This window comes from Phaethon lepturus, unplaced genomic scaffold, assembly GCF_000687285.1.
Source record: "Phaethon lepturus isolate BGI_N335 unplaced genomic scaffold, ASM68728v1 scaffold2415, whole genome shotgun sequence".
Lineage (NCBI taxonomy): Eukaryota > Metazoa > Chordata > Aves > Phaethontiformes > Phaethontidae > Phaethon > Phaethon lepturus.
In genome coordinates, this window is record NW_010538183.1 from 36185 (window position 1) to 49113 (window position 12929).

Below are 12929 nucleotides of genomic sequence, written 5' to 3' on the forward strand. Positions count from 1 at the left end.
TAAAAAACAGAGGCACAAGTTCGGATATCCCTGCAGAGGAGCAGGGTACGTAAGGAGAGCAGACAGTGTGCTTGACAGAGCGTAGGATCATTTACTCTATGCTTCCTCAGGCAGCAGAAGCCACCTTTCATGCCCAGCAGAAAAGAATGGACAATGCAAGATTGCATTTTCCCACCATACACCAAAGAACACATGACACATCCTCAGTCTATCCCACATCTGATCTTTCCTGCAGATCCATAGTACTCCAGCAGTGACCAGGAGCCACCATCAATCTTCTCATATGGATGGAGGTCATAGGAAAATGTGAACTACAGTAAAATATCTGCAAAAAAAAAGATCTGCAAAAAAAATTATATCCAAGCTGAAGTATGCACAGCCCTACATATAAAATAACCTAAAAGTATTTGCAAATATATAGCTACTGTGAAAAATTATACTCCATGGTCAGGCCAGACAGACTCTGAAGTTATAGGCATAAACTGTAACAGTGAAAATATTAAGAAATACCTTACAAATGTATGGCTGTTTAAGCACTGGAACAAGCTGTCGAGGCAGGTTATGGAACTGCTAGCAATGGTGCTACTCAAGGCAGGATTTTACATTGCCCTATTAGGGATGATATACATGGAGCTAAATCATTTCTGCCATGATGCAGTTCCTTTCCAGCCCAAATGAGCCAAATGTAAATGTGATGTGCATCGATACATACTAAGTACAAGGAACAAAACTCCTGCTAAATGAGATCAACAAGCAGAAAAGGTGCATCCAATAAAGAATCTTAAATAACCCAGTCGTAGGAATGAGCATTGCCATGAAAGGGTAGAAAAATGAAAGCAAGAGGTGTTCAGACAAATGCGTGAGGCATCTGAAAAGGAAACATCCTTTACTATCTGAACAGAATTTGTGTATTGATTAAGAGTACTAAATGTACATTTTTAAGCGCAAAAGAAAACCATTCCTTTTAGCCTCTGACTTTTTAGCTCAAAACATACTCTCTTCTCTTATCAAACCACTTTTATCAAAGGACTGCAGAAATGTTTACAACAAATTGGAAGCAGCTCAAATAACAGCTACCAGTCTGTTAGCTGCAGATGGAGACCTGAAGAAGCTGTTTTAATAACAATAATAAAAAAAAGATAACTGCATTTGGAGATTTCACTTTGGACAAATGGGTTAATTGAGTTCCTACTAGAGTCAGGAGGAAGATTTTAGCCGGCTGTTCTCAAGCAACAAACCCAGCCAATGTCTTTTGTATTTGCTCTGTCATTATGGAGGATCTGGTAGTGGTCCGTGCGTGGGCGATGGTCCACAGATGAATGCTTCACCCTGAGCAGAATCACTGCCCAGCAGACCTCCTGGGGTGGAGCAATTGCCTTAAGGGATGGTGACATTTGAGTTGATAAGAGATCTTTCCATAAGTCTCTACAGGAAAAGAAGAGCTAGAATTCAATTTATAAGGGTTTCAAGTCAGTTTATGCATATATGTTGTATGTGCATACCTGTATATGTATCTCAGAGCTTATGTGTATAACCTTAGGTGTTAAAGTCTAAACAGTCACCCTAGCTTTTTCAGAAACAGATAGGACCTTCCAGAGATTAACAGAGCTCATACCAAATATTTACTAAGTGATGGTCCAAATGACTTTGGAGTTGCCTATTTCCATTGACAGCGAAGGAAGTTAAGATTGTGTCACTGCAGTTAAGGGAGGAATATTTGGGGCACCTGAAATTAGGTGCTACAAACTGTTGTTAGGACTGAAGCTGGCTGTGCTTCTTCTTGCATCCCTTCCTGCTAGGTGTGAGAAGGCTCAAAGGAGATATGCTCATCTCTTCTGTGTTTGAGAAGGACTGCCCCAGTCCTGTTGCCTCTCCCTAACCACGACAGTTCCAAGACATAGCTGCAGGGCCAGACTGCATGCTGCGAGTGTAGCAGACTACCTCAGGCAGGCTTTCATCTTCTCCTCAAAATCCAGTGGTCTGGAGAGGTTATCCTTTCCTATAGAAATGAAAAAAACCCAACCTTCTGCAACTGGGATTAGATTTGCTAGGGAGTATACCAGGTTATGGGGAAATCAACCTTACAAATATGGATAAGGTCTAAACCCATTCATACAGACTATTTTATGTGCCCACTCAAATAGGTGATTTTAAACATTTTTATATCTATCTTTTTTTTTCCTGCTACCCCATGTTTTTTTTTGTTATTCCCATTTCCTACGGTAGAAGTCAAGAATGGGAATTTTCTATTTAAGGACAAGGTAATTCCAAATCCTTAATGATCAGCTGAGTGGGTGGGCACATGAACTGCCACAACATCTAAAATTACAGATTCACTGTATTTCTAAGGCATGGAGTGGCGGGGGTTTGTGTCAGTAGGTGTCTTTGTTCTAAACCATTGTTCTCTTGCTCCTCATGCAGATAGCAGATCATCATGTAACATGAAATTCATATGGGATTTGCTTTACTGCTGTATCAAAAGGACAAACCAAAATCTCAAATTTACTTAAAGTTGTTCACCAGCCATTATTTTAACAGCTGCCACCTGAAAGAGGTTAGATGACTTCTCTCTGAAATGCTAATAACTGCCTGGTAATCTTGCCTCCTTTTGCCTTGCTTCCTCCTCCCGCTTGAGTAACTCAGGGGAAAAAATAACTGGGAATTTTAATAGAAAATTCTGCACTGTAAGTACAGTCTCTGCCGTCCATCTTGCATTCTTATATCAGGCATGGGGTTATTGCTGGAAACAGGTATGCTTCCTGAAGTTTTGGTATCTCTTCACTACACTACTACTAACAGTATTGTTATTCGTAGTAGTAATAATAATATTGCAATATGTTGTAGGGCTTCCATTGAGCTTAGTGTTCTCTACAAACTCAACAAGAAATAGCCATTCCCATGAAGAACTTATGCTCTTCATAGTCTGGGCTTGCAAAAGCAGGAAATATTTCTTACATCCACTGTGAATCCAGTCTTCTAAGACATACATACACTTTATAATACAAAAAGCATAATTACACTCTAATTGCACTGTAGTTACATATTTAACCTAGGATTTCCACTAACGTATATAATGAGGTACTCCATGGACTGGCCAAAAATAATTACAGTGTAAAATGACATAATTAATATACCTGCATTTAAAAATATACAGTCAGATCTTCAGCTGAGTTAAATCATTATCTCTCTGATGATATCAGTCTGGTTCCTGTGTATTAAAAAGCAAATCAGGGGAGCAATAATGTCTCAATTATGTAGTTAACCTTCTGGTTATATTAATTAGTGATGATTAGGCATGGAGAACCATAATTATGTCACGTACATAACATCCCTTCTAAATTGCATCATGAATCCAAACACAAAAGGCAGATGTGAACATCTAACTGGGTCCATTTCTGATGTCTAGAACAAATCTGAAACTCAATTATTTGACCCTCTATCTCCTGTCTGAAACACATCAAGTGGTGACAGCTCTGCTGATTCCAAACTTACAGAAGAAGCTGTAGTTTGTATTTGACCCAGAAGAGAAATGTAAGTTAGAACTGTCCCATATTCTGATTTCACATAGTTACTAAAACCCAACTTAAAAAAAAAAAAAAAAAGAGGCAAACAAAACATCCAGATCCAGTTCTGTTCCTAGAGCAGGAAACCCTGAAACTAAAGAAACACCTTTACTGTAACTCACCACATTCAGCCATTTGTCTGGGGTGTGAACAGCTGAAAATCAGCACCTCTTGCTCCTGTTTGCAGGAGATCCTGGCAATCAGAGCGTTATTTGCACAAGATCTTTCTGAAGAGTGGCTCCTCACTGACTCCAAAAACACATTGGTAAACACTGTACTGAGGAAACGAGTTTTCCTGAGGCAGCTGCCTGCGAAGATTGTGGTATGGGGAAGAGGGAGTCAGAGCAAGCAGGATTTTCCACCACTGTCCTCATGCCTCGCTTAAGACTGAAATTTCTCTCCTTCAAGCATAAAGAAGAGAAAAGCCAGTCTGAGCCAACTGAGCTTTTCCCCCAGTATACCAGAGATATGCTTTACCCCTGCAGACCATTCCCTCACAGCAGGACTATAGTAAACAATTAATGTGTAGGTCATTCAGTCCAAATATAGAGAAATATTAAACATTTCACTTTTATATAGGCTTCTATCACCTACAGAAGCTCTGCACTGGAATGGGAATTACGAACTTAAACATTTGTACAAGTCCAGGGTTATTCCTGTCATTCAGCTGGCAGCATCCTGCCATCTCTGCAGGAAAAAGGACAAGTGCAGAAGAACATCACAGAATTTCCATTAAAATTAATCTTTTGAAAAGTGAATGTCAGACGAAGCTGTATATTTTTGACCAAACAAATATATATTTAAATGGACATTTTGCAAATATCAGGTTGAAACGTTCCAAAGTTAGGAGCTGCCATAATTAAGGTTGCCTGTGTATTCTGCATAACATTGCACTTGCAGGCACTTTTGTGGCTGTTATTGCCTGATTTTATTTTTTAAATTTAAATAACTTGACTTTGAAAGGCTGACTTGTAAATCTGGCTTTTGTAATTCTGGGAAACTCCACTTCGCACACTTTCTCATTTATAATTACAGAATTATTATGTGATGTATTGTTTGCTTTTTACTCTGCTAACAGCAAGGGACACTGTTAGAACATGGGCCACGGTTAGGTATTGCCCCACAGAATTGACAGCTTTGGCATCTTCAGTGGATCTACTCTAAGGTGCCAGGTCACTCGATAGAAAACCCTAACCTGCGAAGACCCCAGGTCTGTGAGGTTCTGGGCATATCACAGACAGAGCAAGGTGTCATTGGCTGTCACTGTCATTTAAGGCACTAAAGGCACAAGGCACTCTGCAGGATGTAACCCAGTGTGACTTTGGTAAGACATGCTTCCTGTCTTTTAGTTCACCAAACCATAAAACTGTTGCCTAGTATTTACCAGCAGCGGTTCCCAGGCATTGCAAGCTGTTCTCTAATCGTATTTACAATTCAGTCAGAGATTTCTGAATGAAATTTCTGTAGAAATATTTTATAATATTTTCCTTTTCAACCTCAAGTTCATTCAATATAATGTTACAGAAGTGATTCTTGCAAAAATTTCACTTCAAGAAGGGTGGGTTTTTTTCTTTTCTTTTGCTCTTGGCAGTGACTGTGACAAGAATGACAATGCAAAACACAACAGAAAGTTATAAACAATATTTTTCCTCAGACAGCAAACAAACTCCCAGATTACCACAATCCTATGTGGGAAACTAAGCCACTCTGCTTTCAGAAATTCCCACCCTTGCCTCATCCTGGGGCTCAGGGTATATATATTGACTGCAATTCTACTGCCATTTCAGCTGATGCTCCTGGCCGGAATGGATGCTGATGCTTTTGAGGTCAGCCCGAAGATGAGCTTCACCTACAGGCACTGTTTGGGGCTCCTTGGGAGTGACAAAGTTGGGACCTGTCAAGCAAAGGTGGGTCACCCTTCTCTACAGCTGTCTAGAAATGGACATCAGCAAAGGAATAAACAGCTGAGGGAAGGTGCTTTTCATCACTTCAGTGTTTTCTTGCCTTTACTTCAACTTGCTGCACGAGCAAGGCAGTGCCATTTGGCCCCACTCTTTGATATGCACCTCCTGACACCCAACAAAATAGTCGCTGTAATCTGACAAGAAGCATGAGCCCCCCCTTTCCTGCTGCCATCCTTTTCTCCATCCTGCCATGCAGATCTCTTTTTCCTACGCCCACAGCCCTCGCTCAGGTCAGGATCCATCCCTGTCACAACCTGGCACATTCTCTGCTCCTCCTGCTGGCTTGCTCCCCTTCTCGGCACTTTCTTGCCAGCAAACCCCCTTATGCTGCAGAGCTGTGCACAGCAGTTGAAGAGCTGGCACAGGTCAGACCATGCCAGGGGCCATTGTCCCAATTTAACAGTGCAGATGATTGAATTAGAGGCTTTGGCACGGCTTGTTTACCCGTATTAATGAGGCTGAACCAGTCATGCAATTCCTCAGGGTCTTTTGCCTCCCTCTTCCCTTTCCCTTCTGGAATCCTGACCATCAACTCTTATCCCACTCCTTCCCACCTTGGCCAGCTGATATGAAGATGCTGGGTGCAGGACTGGTGAGACCATGGCTTGGTCCCCTTGGTTAGTGACACGGACGCATTATCAGTGGACAGACAAAATAAGAGGAGGGGGTTGGGGGATGCGTACACCTACAGAACTTTTCTTGAGGTGCAGAGTAATAAATGTAGGTTTTTTGGGGGGGTTCAGATTTTTAGGAAAAATGTGAGTCCCTTCTTCAAACCTTGACTCTAGCTTGTGGTTTTGCATATCTAGTTATCTTTCAGTGTAGCAGAGGACTGGCGTTGAATAGTACAAGCATGAATGGAATTTAAGAAATTAACTGTAAAGATGCGGAGCTCTGTCCACAGGTAAGATTCCCTGACATCAAAAAGCCAGCACGAAGCTTTTTGGATCTGAGCTGCCACTGCTGAGATTTTGCATAGGGAGTCATTGCTGGGCTTCAGACTCATGGTATGGTGAAACTCTGACAAACTTGGATGTGATTGCGCCAAACAATGCTGCCTCAGCAAGCCGTTTTGGGCATGTTTCCCCCTTCCTTTCCAAAGTACCTTCCCAGCAAACTCATTAACAACACAGATGCACTGTTCCAAGTGCTTGGAACAGAACTGAGAACAGAAGGAACAAAAACAATTCTTCTGCTAAAAAAGCTGGGGTTTATGTTTGTTCTTTGTCTGCACCTTCCCCTGCCCGGGTGTGACACAAAGGGAATCTCCGCAGCTGATCTGGGACTTCACAAACCGGGGGATTATGCACCACAGATACTGACAGGCCCCTTTGTTTACAGCCTGGCAAACACCACAGCAGTAGTCTCCTCTCTGAGATAAAGTCCATCAATCTTATTCTTACACCAACCTATGCCCCTCTGCCCCTCAGACAGAGCTGGAAGAGAAGTCCTCCTTGGGAAGAATGCTAAAATCTTTTCTTCCTCGGTGCCCTCCTTACTCTTTTGTCTGGCCCTCCCATCAAAGTCAGGTCAACACATATCCATTTTCTGTGCTGAGCTGACTAGATTTCAATAACAATTTCTCCTTCATTTTGTAACAGAGATCAATAAAACTGCCCCTCTCTCATATTGGCCGAGATTCCAGCAACGTCATTTGCTCTTTATTGTTGCTACTGCTTTGTTTTGTTTCCTTTTCTCTTTTTTTTTTTTTTTTTGGCAAGGCACAGATCAATTTAACAAGATGAAAATGACTTAGACTTTCACTCAAGGTAAAATCTGCACTTTATAACCCAGGATGCAATTTACAATCCTGTCATTAAGCTCTGTTAATCCTATTATTATGAAGATAAATAATTACCCATAGCGAAGAAAGGGATTCCCAACAGAGTAGAATTATATTTTCCATCAGTAATGAAAAATATCCCTGCCGCAGTGACACTGGAAATACAGATAGTGAGTACTCCCAAGAGTCCCAGGAAAGGTTTGCTACGCAGGCAGTCCTTCATGGAGCTCGAGAGGGTAGCAGTCAGGAGGATCAGCATCAGGCTCACCAAAATCTTGCCCCTGGCCAAGAGACTGGTCTGGTGGAAGTCCTTCCAGAGGCTAAAGGACGCTAGTGAGTAGAGCTGCAGATCTTGGTGATCCAGCTGCATCTTGTGCATCAGTTTACAGAATTCACTCTCCCACTTCTCCCCAATGAGGTCCTGGGTGACAGAGCCATACGTTTGGAGGTAGTAAGTGATTTGGATGGCTCTGGCTGATTTGACTCTCTGGTCCTTGCTGTTTGGCACTTCCATGACCCCTCCGAGCTGGTGGCCAATAAAACTGCTCCTTCCATCCTGGGAGGGAAAGTAAAAAAGATGAGCATGTGGTTATCCTGTGTAAGATGTGATACAGTGATACTTTTGACTCTGCCTTCCTTTCACAGACATGCCAAGAGCTCAACTCAGAGGCCACTGCAGTCAGCAGCAGTCATGCCATTCACTTCCGTGGGCTTTGGGACACATCCTTATTCCCTGCCACAACTCTGTTCCTTACTCGTTATAGACTCATTTGCGATTCTGTGCTGCAGTTCAGGGACTGCCCAGATACTCATCGTGGTCCCAGATGTTCAGGGACTGAAAAATGTAGCATGCAAGCTCCTCACCCCACAGGGGAGGATTGCTTTCCCAAGTTTTAACTGTGACAGGTAACAACAAATCTCCAGTTACTGAAGTATGAAAAGTTTGAGATGAAGATCAATTTCTGGAAGACTTGTGATTTTCTGACACTTTGGAAATGCTTTTAAAAAGTTGGAAATTTACAGAAAATGAGGCTTGGTTCCTCAGCACACAGATCTAAATGTAGATGGATCCAGTTTAATAGCTACTCTGGCTATAGAATGATATAAATAAATCAGACTTTTGGAATTGTTTATTTGATGTTTCATGGATTTCTATCAGTGGCACAGAGATAAGAATCTACCTTACACCTTGATTTAGCTAGGATTTGTTTTTTTATATTTCAAGAATATAAACCTTACTCTGGTCTCACTTATTTCAGAATATGCTAGGAGAGAAAAACTCCATGACAATCAGTAAAGGACACATCCGGTGCACTCAGGATCAGCTACCAGACTACTGGTAGCTGGTAGACCAGACTACTTTTCTGAACAGTTATCTGGTCCCATTTAGATTTTTATTCTATTTTGTAAGAATGTTTTTGTACGAAAGGGCCTTGCTTTTCAGCTACTGGTTATTCTAGTTCTCTAGAATAAGTGTAATGTGTCCCTTTCAAGACAGTGGAAGCTTGCATAGATTGAGATCAAAAGCAGCTGCAAACTGAGGAAGAAGACTCATTAGATTGGAGAAAAATGTCCTGGCACAAGTAATCTTTTTGACCAACAACTCTAAGCCCAGGGATTAAATGTCTGTTGCACATCAAAAACCAACACTTTGCTTTTTTGTGTGTAAATGGGATTAAAAGTTTTCAGATTTCTTTCCTCCTGTATTTAATAAAAACATACGATTATCAAGCCAGTTAATATATAAAACACCTTGCAGCAACGAGTTCATATGAGATAATACTCTTTGCCGAGATGTGCTGTGGAAATGAGCTGACTGACAGCTTGAATTTGGGAGATGCTCTGTCCTACACACACCCATGGAAGCAGTCATCTGCAAAAGGCCAGAAGCATTTGAGGGAGACACTTTTAACATCTATTACATCCAACGTTAACCATTTCTAGAAACACCTGTGCTGTACACAGGTCATTATCTGAAATTGCCTGACCTGCTCGCCGTAATGATTCCCATCCTAAGGAAAAATCAATGAAGCAAGGTACCAGGCTTTATGAAATATAGGTGTCTTCCAGGCTGTCTGCTCATAGAGCAAATAAATATCAGACATTAAGAGTGCTGAAAACGTTTTATATACTCACCTTGCCTTGTCTCTGGTATGTAAAGGAGGTAATCCTCCCACTGAGCAATTTCTGTCTATGCCTGATTTCATGGCAGCAGCTCACACTGTTTTCAGTATTTGCCTGCCACAGCCCAGGGAACGTGACAAAGTGCTTTTCAGAAGTTCATTTTTTCCCTATTCCCAGTTGTTATTTCCCATTGAAATAATGGCTTCTGGCGAGGTATCCTGGCATGAGCTGACACGAAAGGTGATTTGCAGTCTAATGCCAGCTTCCCAAATCACCTGAAGCCTCATTGCAAATGTCATATAAGCAGAGACAGCTAGCACAGAGGGGCGGCTGGTGCTGTTTGGACTCCAAAAAAATCCTCATCTCTGGCATTTCTTGTTAGAATCTTGTTTTGATTCATTATTTCTATTTTTTTCTAAGGAGAGGTCACACCTAATGCTCACACACTCACAAAAAGTACATTTCCAAGCCAGTAATTAAGGCTTAGGCAATGCAGTCCTTGCTCACATCACATGCAACTTTGCAGTTAAAAATCCCCTTTGGCACTGCTCTGAAATTTTAGGGAGAAACGTCATATTTCCTCAGTATATACGCAGTGTTGACATTCAAACGTTTTCAGCCACTGCAGGATACTTTAGCAGCACAGCTCCAAACTCAGACAATGGACTGTAATTCAGATTTCATTGATTCACTATGCAGCACACACGGCAAGGTTATGGGAAACTTTGCAATGACCATCTGCCTTCCTCTGCGAAAGGTGCACCGAACAACGGCAACATTTCAAAAAAGGCAACAGAGCCGGCACAAATAAATCATGTTCTGCCGTATCTCCCATGAAAGAGAAGATAACGGTTATTAGTTACACTGATGTACAATAGGGCACCCAGCTCATATGTCAGCAAAATAAAGAGCGAGCTTTCAGATGGAATCTAGGAAATCACAGATGCTGAATTACTTTGGGGTCATTTTGTCCATCCCTTTCCTTCCAAAGCAGATTGCTTCCTATCTACGCAAGGGGGTTGCCTTTGCTGCTCTTATAGCGTGCAAACACGAACCTGCCACCATGGCATGTGGGAAAATAGGGCTCTTTTCTAATACAGCTCATATGTTGTCTTTGCCAAATGCTCTAAGAGAGATAAGGTCCTGTTGTGCTGCTCAGGGCTGTCACAGCAATGGTTACAATCTCAGCAAGGAAGAGAGAAGAAAGGTGGAGAAAAATATTGTTTTTCATCCCATTTTACAGATGGAGACCGAAGTGTGGGAAAATGAAGACCCAGTGCTGCCAACATGATTTTCAGCATCTCCCAGAGGCCTCCAAGCCAGGGACCTAACTACCTCTTGGTGTCCCATGGGTACTTCATGGGAGTTATTCACCATCCCAAGGTCTCTCTTGTCCTCCAGGACCACCCTGGTGAAAGAAGGAGACATGAATGGCTAAGGTCCTGGGATAAGCCTAAGGTCTGGGAAAGAAAATGAGGCCACAGTGACTTGTATAAATGAGGCCTGAAGACCAGGCAGGTTTTGAACAAGACCCCTCATTCTGCCTAGTTCCTAAATGAAAAAAAGCACTTTCTGCTGTTAAGTAGCCTGTCCTTTCTGGTATATGCCTACATGATGTTATTTTTTATTTCATAACAATAGTTTCATGTTTCAGACTACAGATCCCTTACATATTTTACCTATATATGTTGTTACTCTCTGATCTTATGCATAGAAATGCAAACTTAAAAAATTGAGTAAAAAGAATACTTATTGGTTGTACACCATTTTACACTCATGTATCTCCAGAGGATCTACAATGGATCTACAACACAAGATGGTAAGTGTCTTTAGCAAGGTCAGTAGAATGGCTGGAGCCTGAATTTCAGATTCCCAGGCTGTGTCTATGTCTTTCTCTTTTTTGTTTTTTTTTTAATGGCTAATGAAAACTTCACAGTGTCTGTTCTCCCAAAGGACAAAAAGGGCCATCATCCATTCTGACAGCAACTAATTCTCTCCAGATCTGAGCATCTTTAAAAATGGTATGAAATATAGGTCACTTGCTGGGGCATGTGACTTTTGATCTTAAACAGGGGCCAAGGAAAAATCTTTGCTCCAATGGATAGTACTAAACTGTTTTTTGTGTGTTCCCTTCTCTTTTTCCAGATGCCTCAAAGCCATTTGGTAGGTTTAGACTCTGAAAGGGGGGAGGACGAGAACTAAGGACTCTCAGAGGAGTGAGAGATGACAGACACCAACAGCATCATCCCCTTTTTCCCTTAGAGTGATGGATTTTGCCTCCTGTGTTTACGCAGACCTGGCCTTGCACGTGGTTGAAGATCCAAAATCCTTGTCTGTTCATCGGTAAAAATTACCAACGGTGAATGGATGGATGCAGAATAAACTCCTACCATATTTCAGGCTAGAAACTTGCCTGTAAAGGATGCTTGGACTCTTAATATCCTAAAAAGATGTGTAAATGGCATGGGGATCACAGAATCTTAGATTCTTTGGGTTAAAAGGGACCTTTTAAGTTCATCTAGTACAACCCCACCAGCAATGAGCAGGGACATCTTCAACTAGAGCAGGTTGCTCAGCACGTTTGTCTTCCTCCAGAGCTGGGTGCAGGACCTCCCAGGTTAAACAAAACCAGCTGCTCCTCCTGAGCTAAATATCTTTTGCTGGTGCTAAGGTAGGCATAGGTGCTCTCTGCATGTGGCACAGAGGGATACTAGCAACACTCCCTTACCGCTAAATTACCTGGGACCCTTTCTGCTTCCTTAACACTTTCAGCGGGGCTGCTGCATCCCCGGGGCTCCGTCTGGTCAGTGCCCGCTGCCACACCAGCCCCGGGCAGATCGCCTTCCCCTCCCAGCCTTCAGCGGCACCAGCCTCCTCTGACTTCCTTCTCACGGGGAAAATGGAGGGTTTAAGGTACTTTTGAGATGGCATGGCTCCTGCCTTCCCAACGCCCTGCTCAGTGGAGGCTAGGTATGCTGAGAGGATTAAAAGGTGATTTTAGATCCCTGGCAAGAAGAGGAGCCCTTGTATGTTACTGCCAGTTCACTCTCATTCACAGAAACTTTGCCAGCAAATTTATCTCTTTTTTTTTTTCCGCTTTAACTGCGACCTCTTATCAACTGGAGTGATGGATAATTATCAAGCGACACTCTAGAAATGTTAGGATAAAACATGCAATTCTGGTTAAACTCTATTTTATCTTAAAAGCTTAAAAAATATTCAGGAGAGGACAACCAGGAATGTCTGTTGAAACATATTATGGGATAAACACCCTAATGAGATCAATGCAGTTGTTACTCCCTGTGATAAGGACATTCCTACTCTACCAAACATAGGTCATAGAAAATATTCACTAAAATCCAGAGAGGATAGGATAAGTACATTGTGTTAGTGCACCTAATGTTTTCAAGGTAAAACAGAATAAAAATCCTCTTTCTTCAAAACCTTATCATAGAATCATAGATTCATAGAGTCAGAGAATCATAGAATAGTTTG

The 12929-nt window shown here is 41.9% G+C and overlaps 1 protein-coding gene across 1 annotated transcript; it reads right to left on the reverse strand.

The window, feature by feature from the left end:
- Positions 1-7385: 7385 nt before the first annotated feature.
- LOC104620462 (patched domain-containing protein 4-like) lies at positions 7386-7866 on the reverse strand (the record flags this gene model as incomplete). The annotated part of the gene is made up of 1 exon (XM_010286692.1): positions 7386-7866. A coding segment is annotated over one exon (481 nt), but the record flags the coding sequence as incomplete, so codon positions are not given.
- Between the last annotated feature and the right edge of the window lie 5063 nt (positions 7867-12929).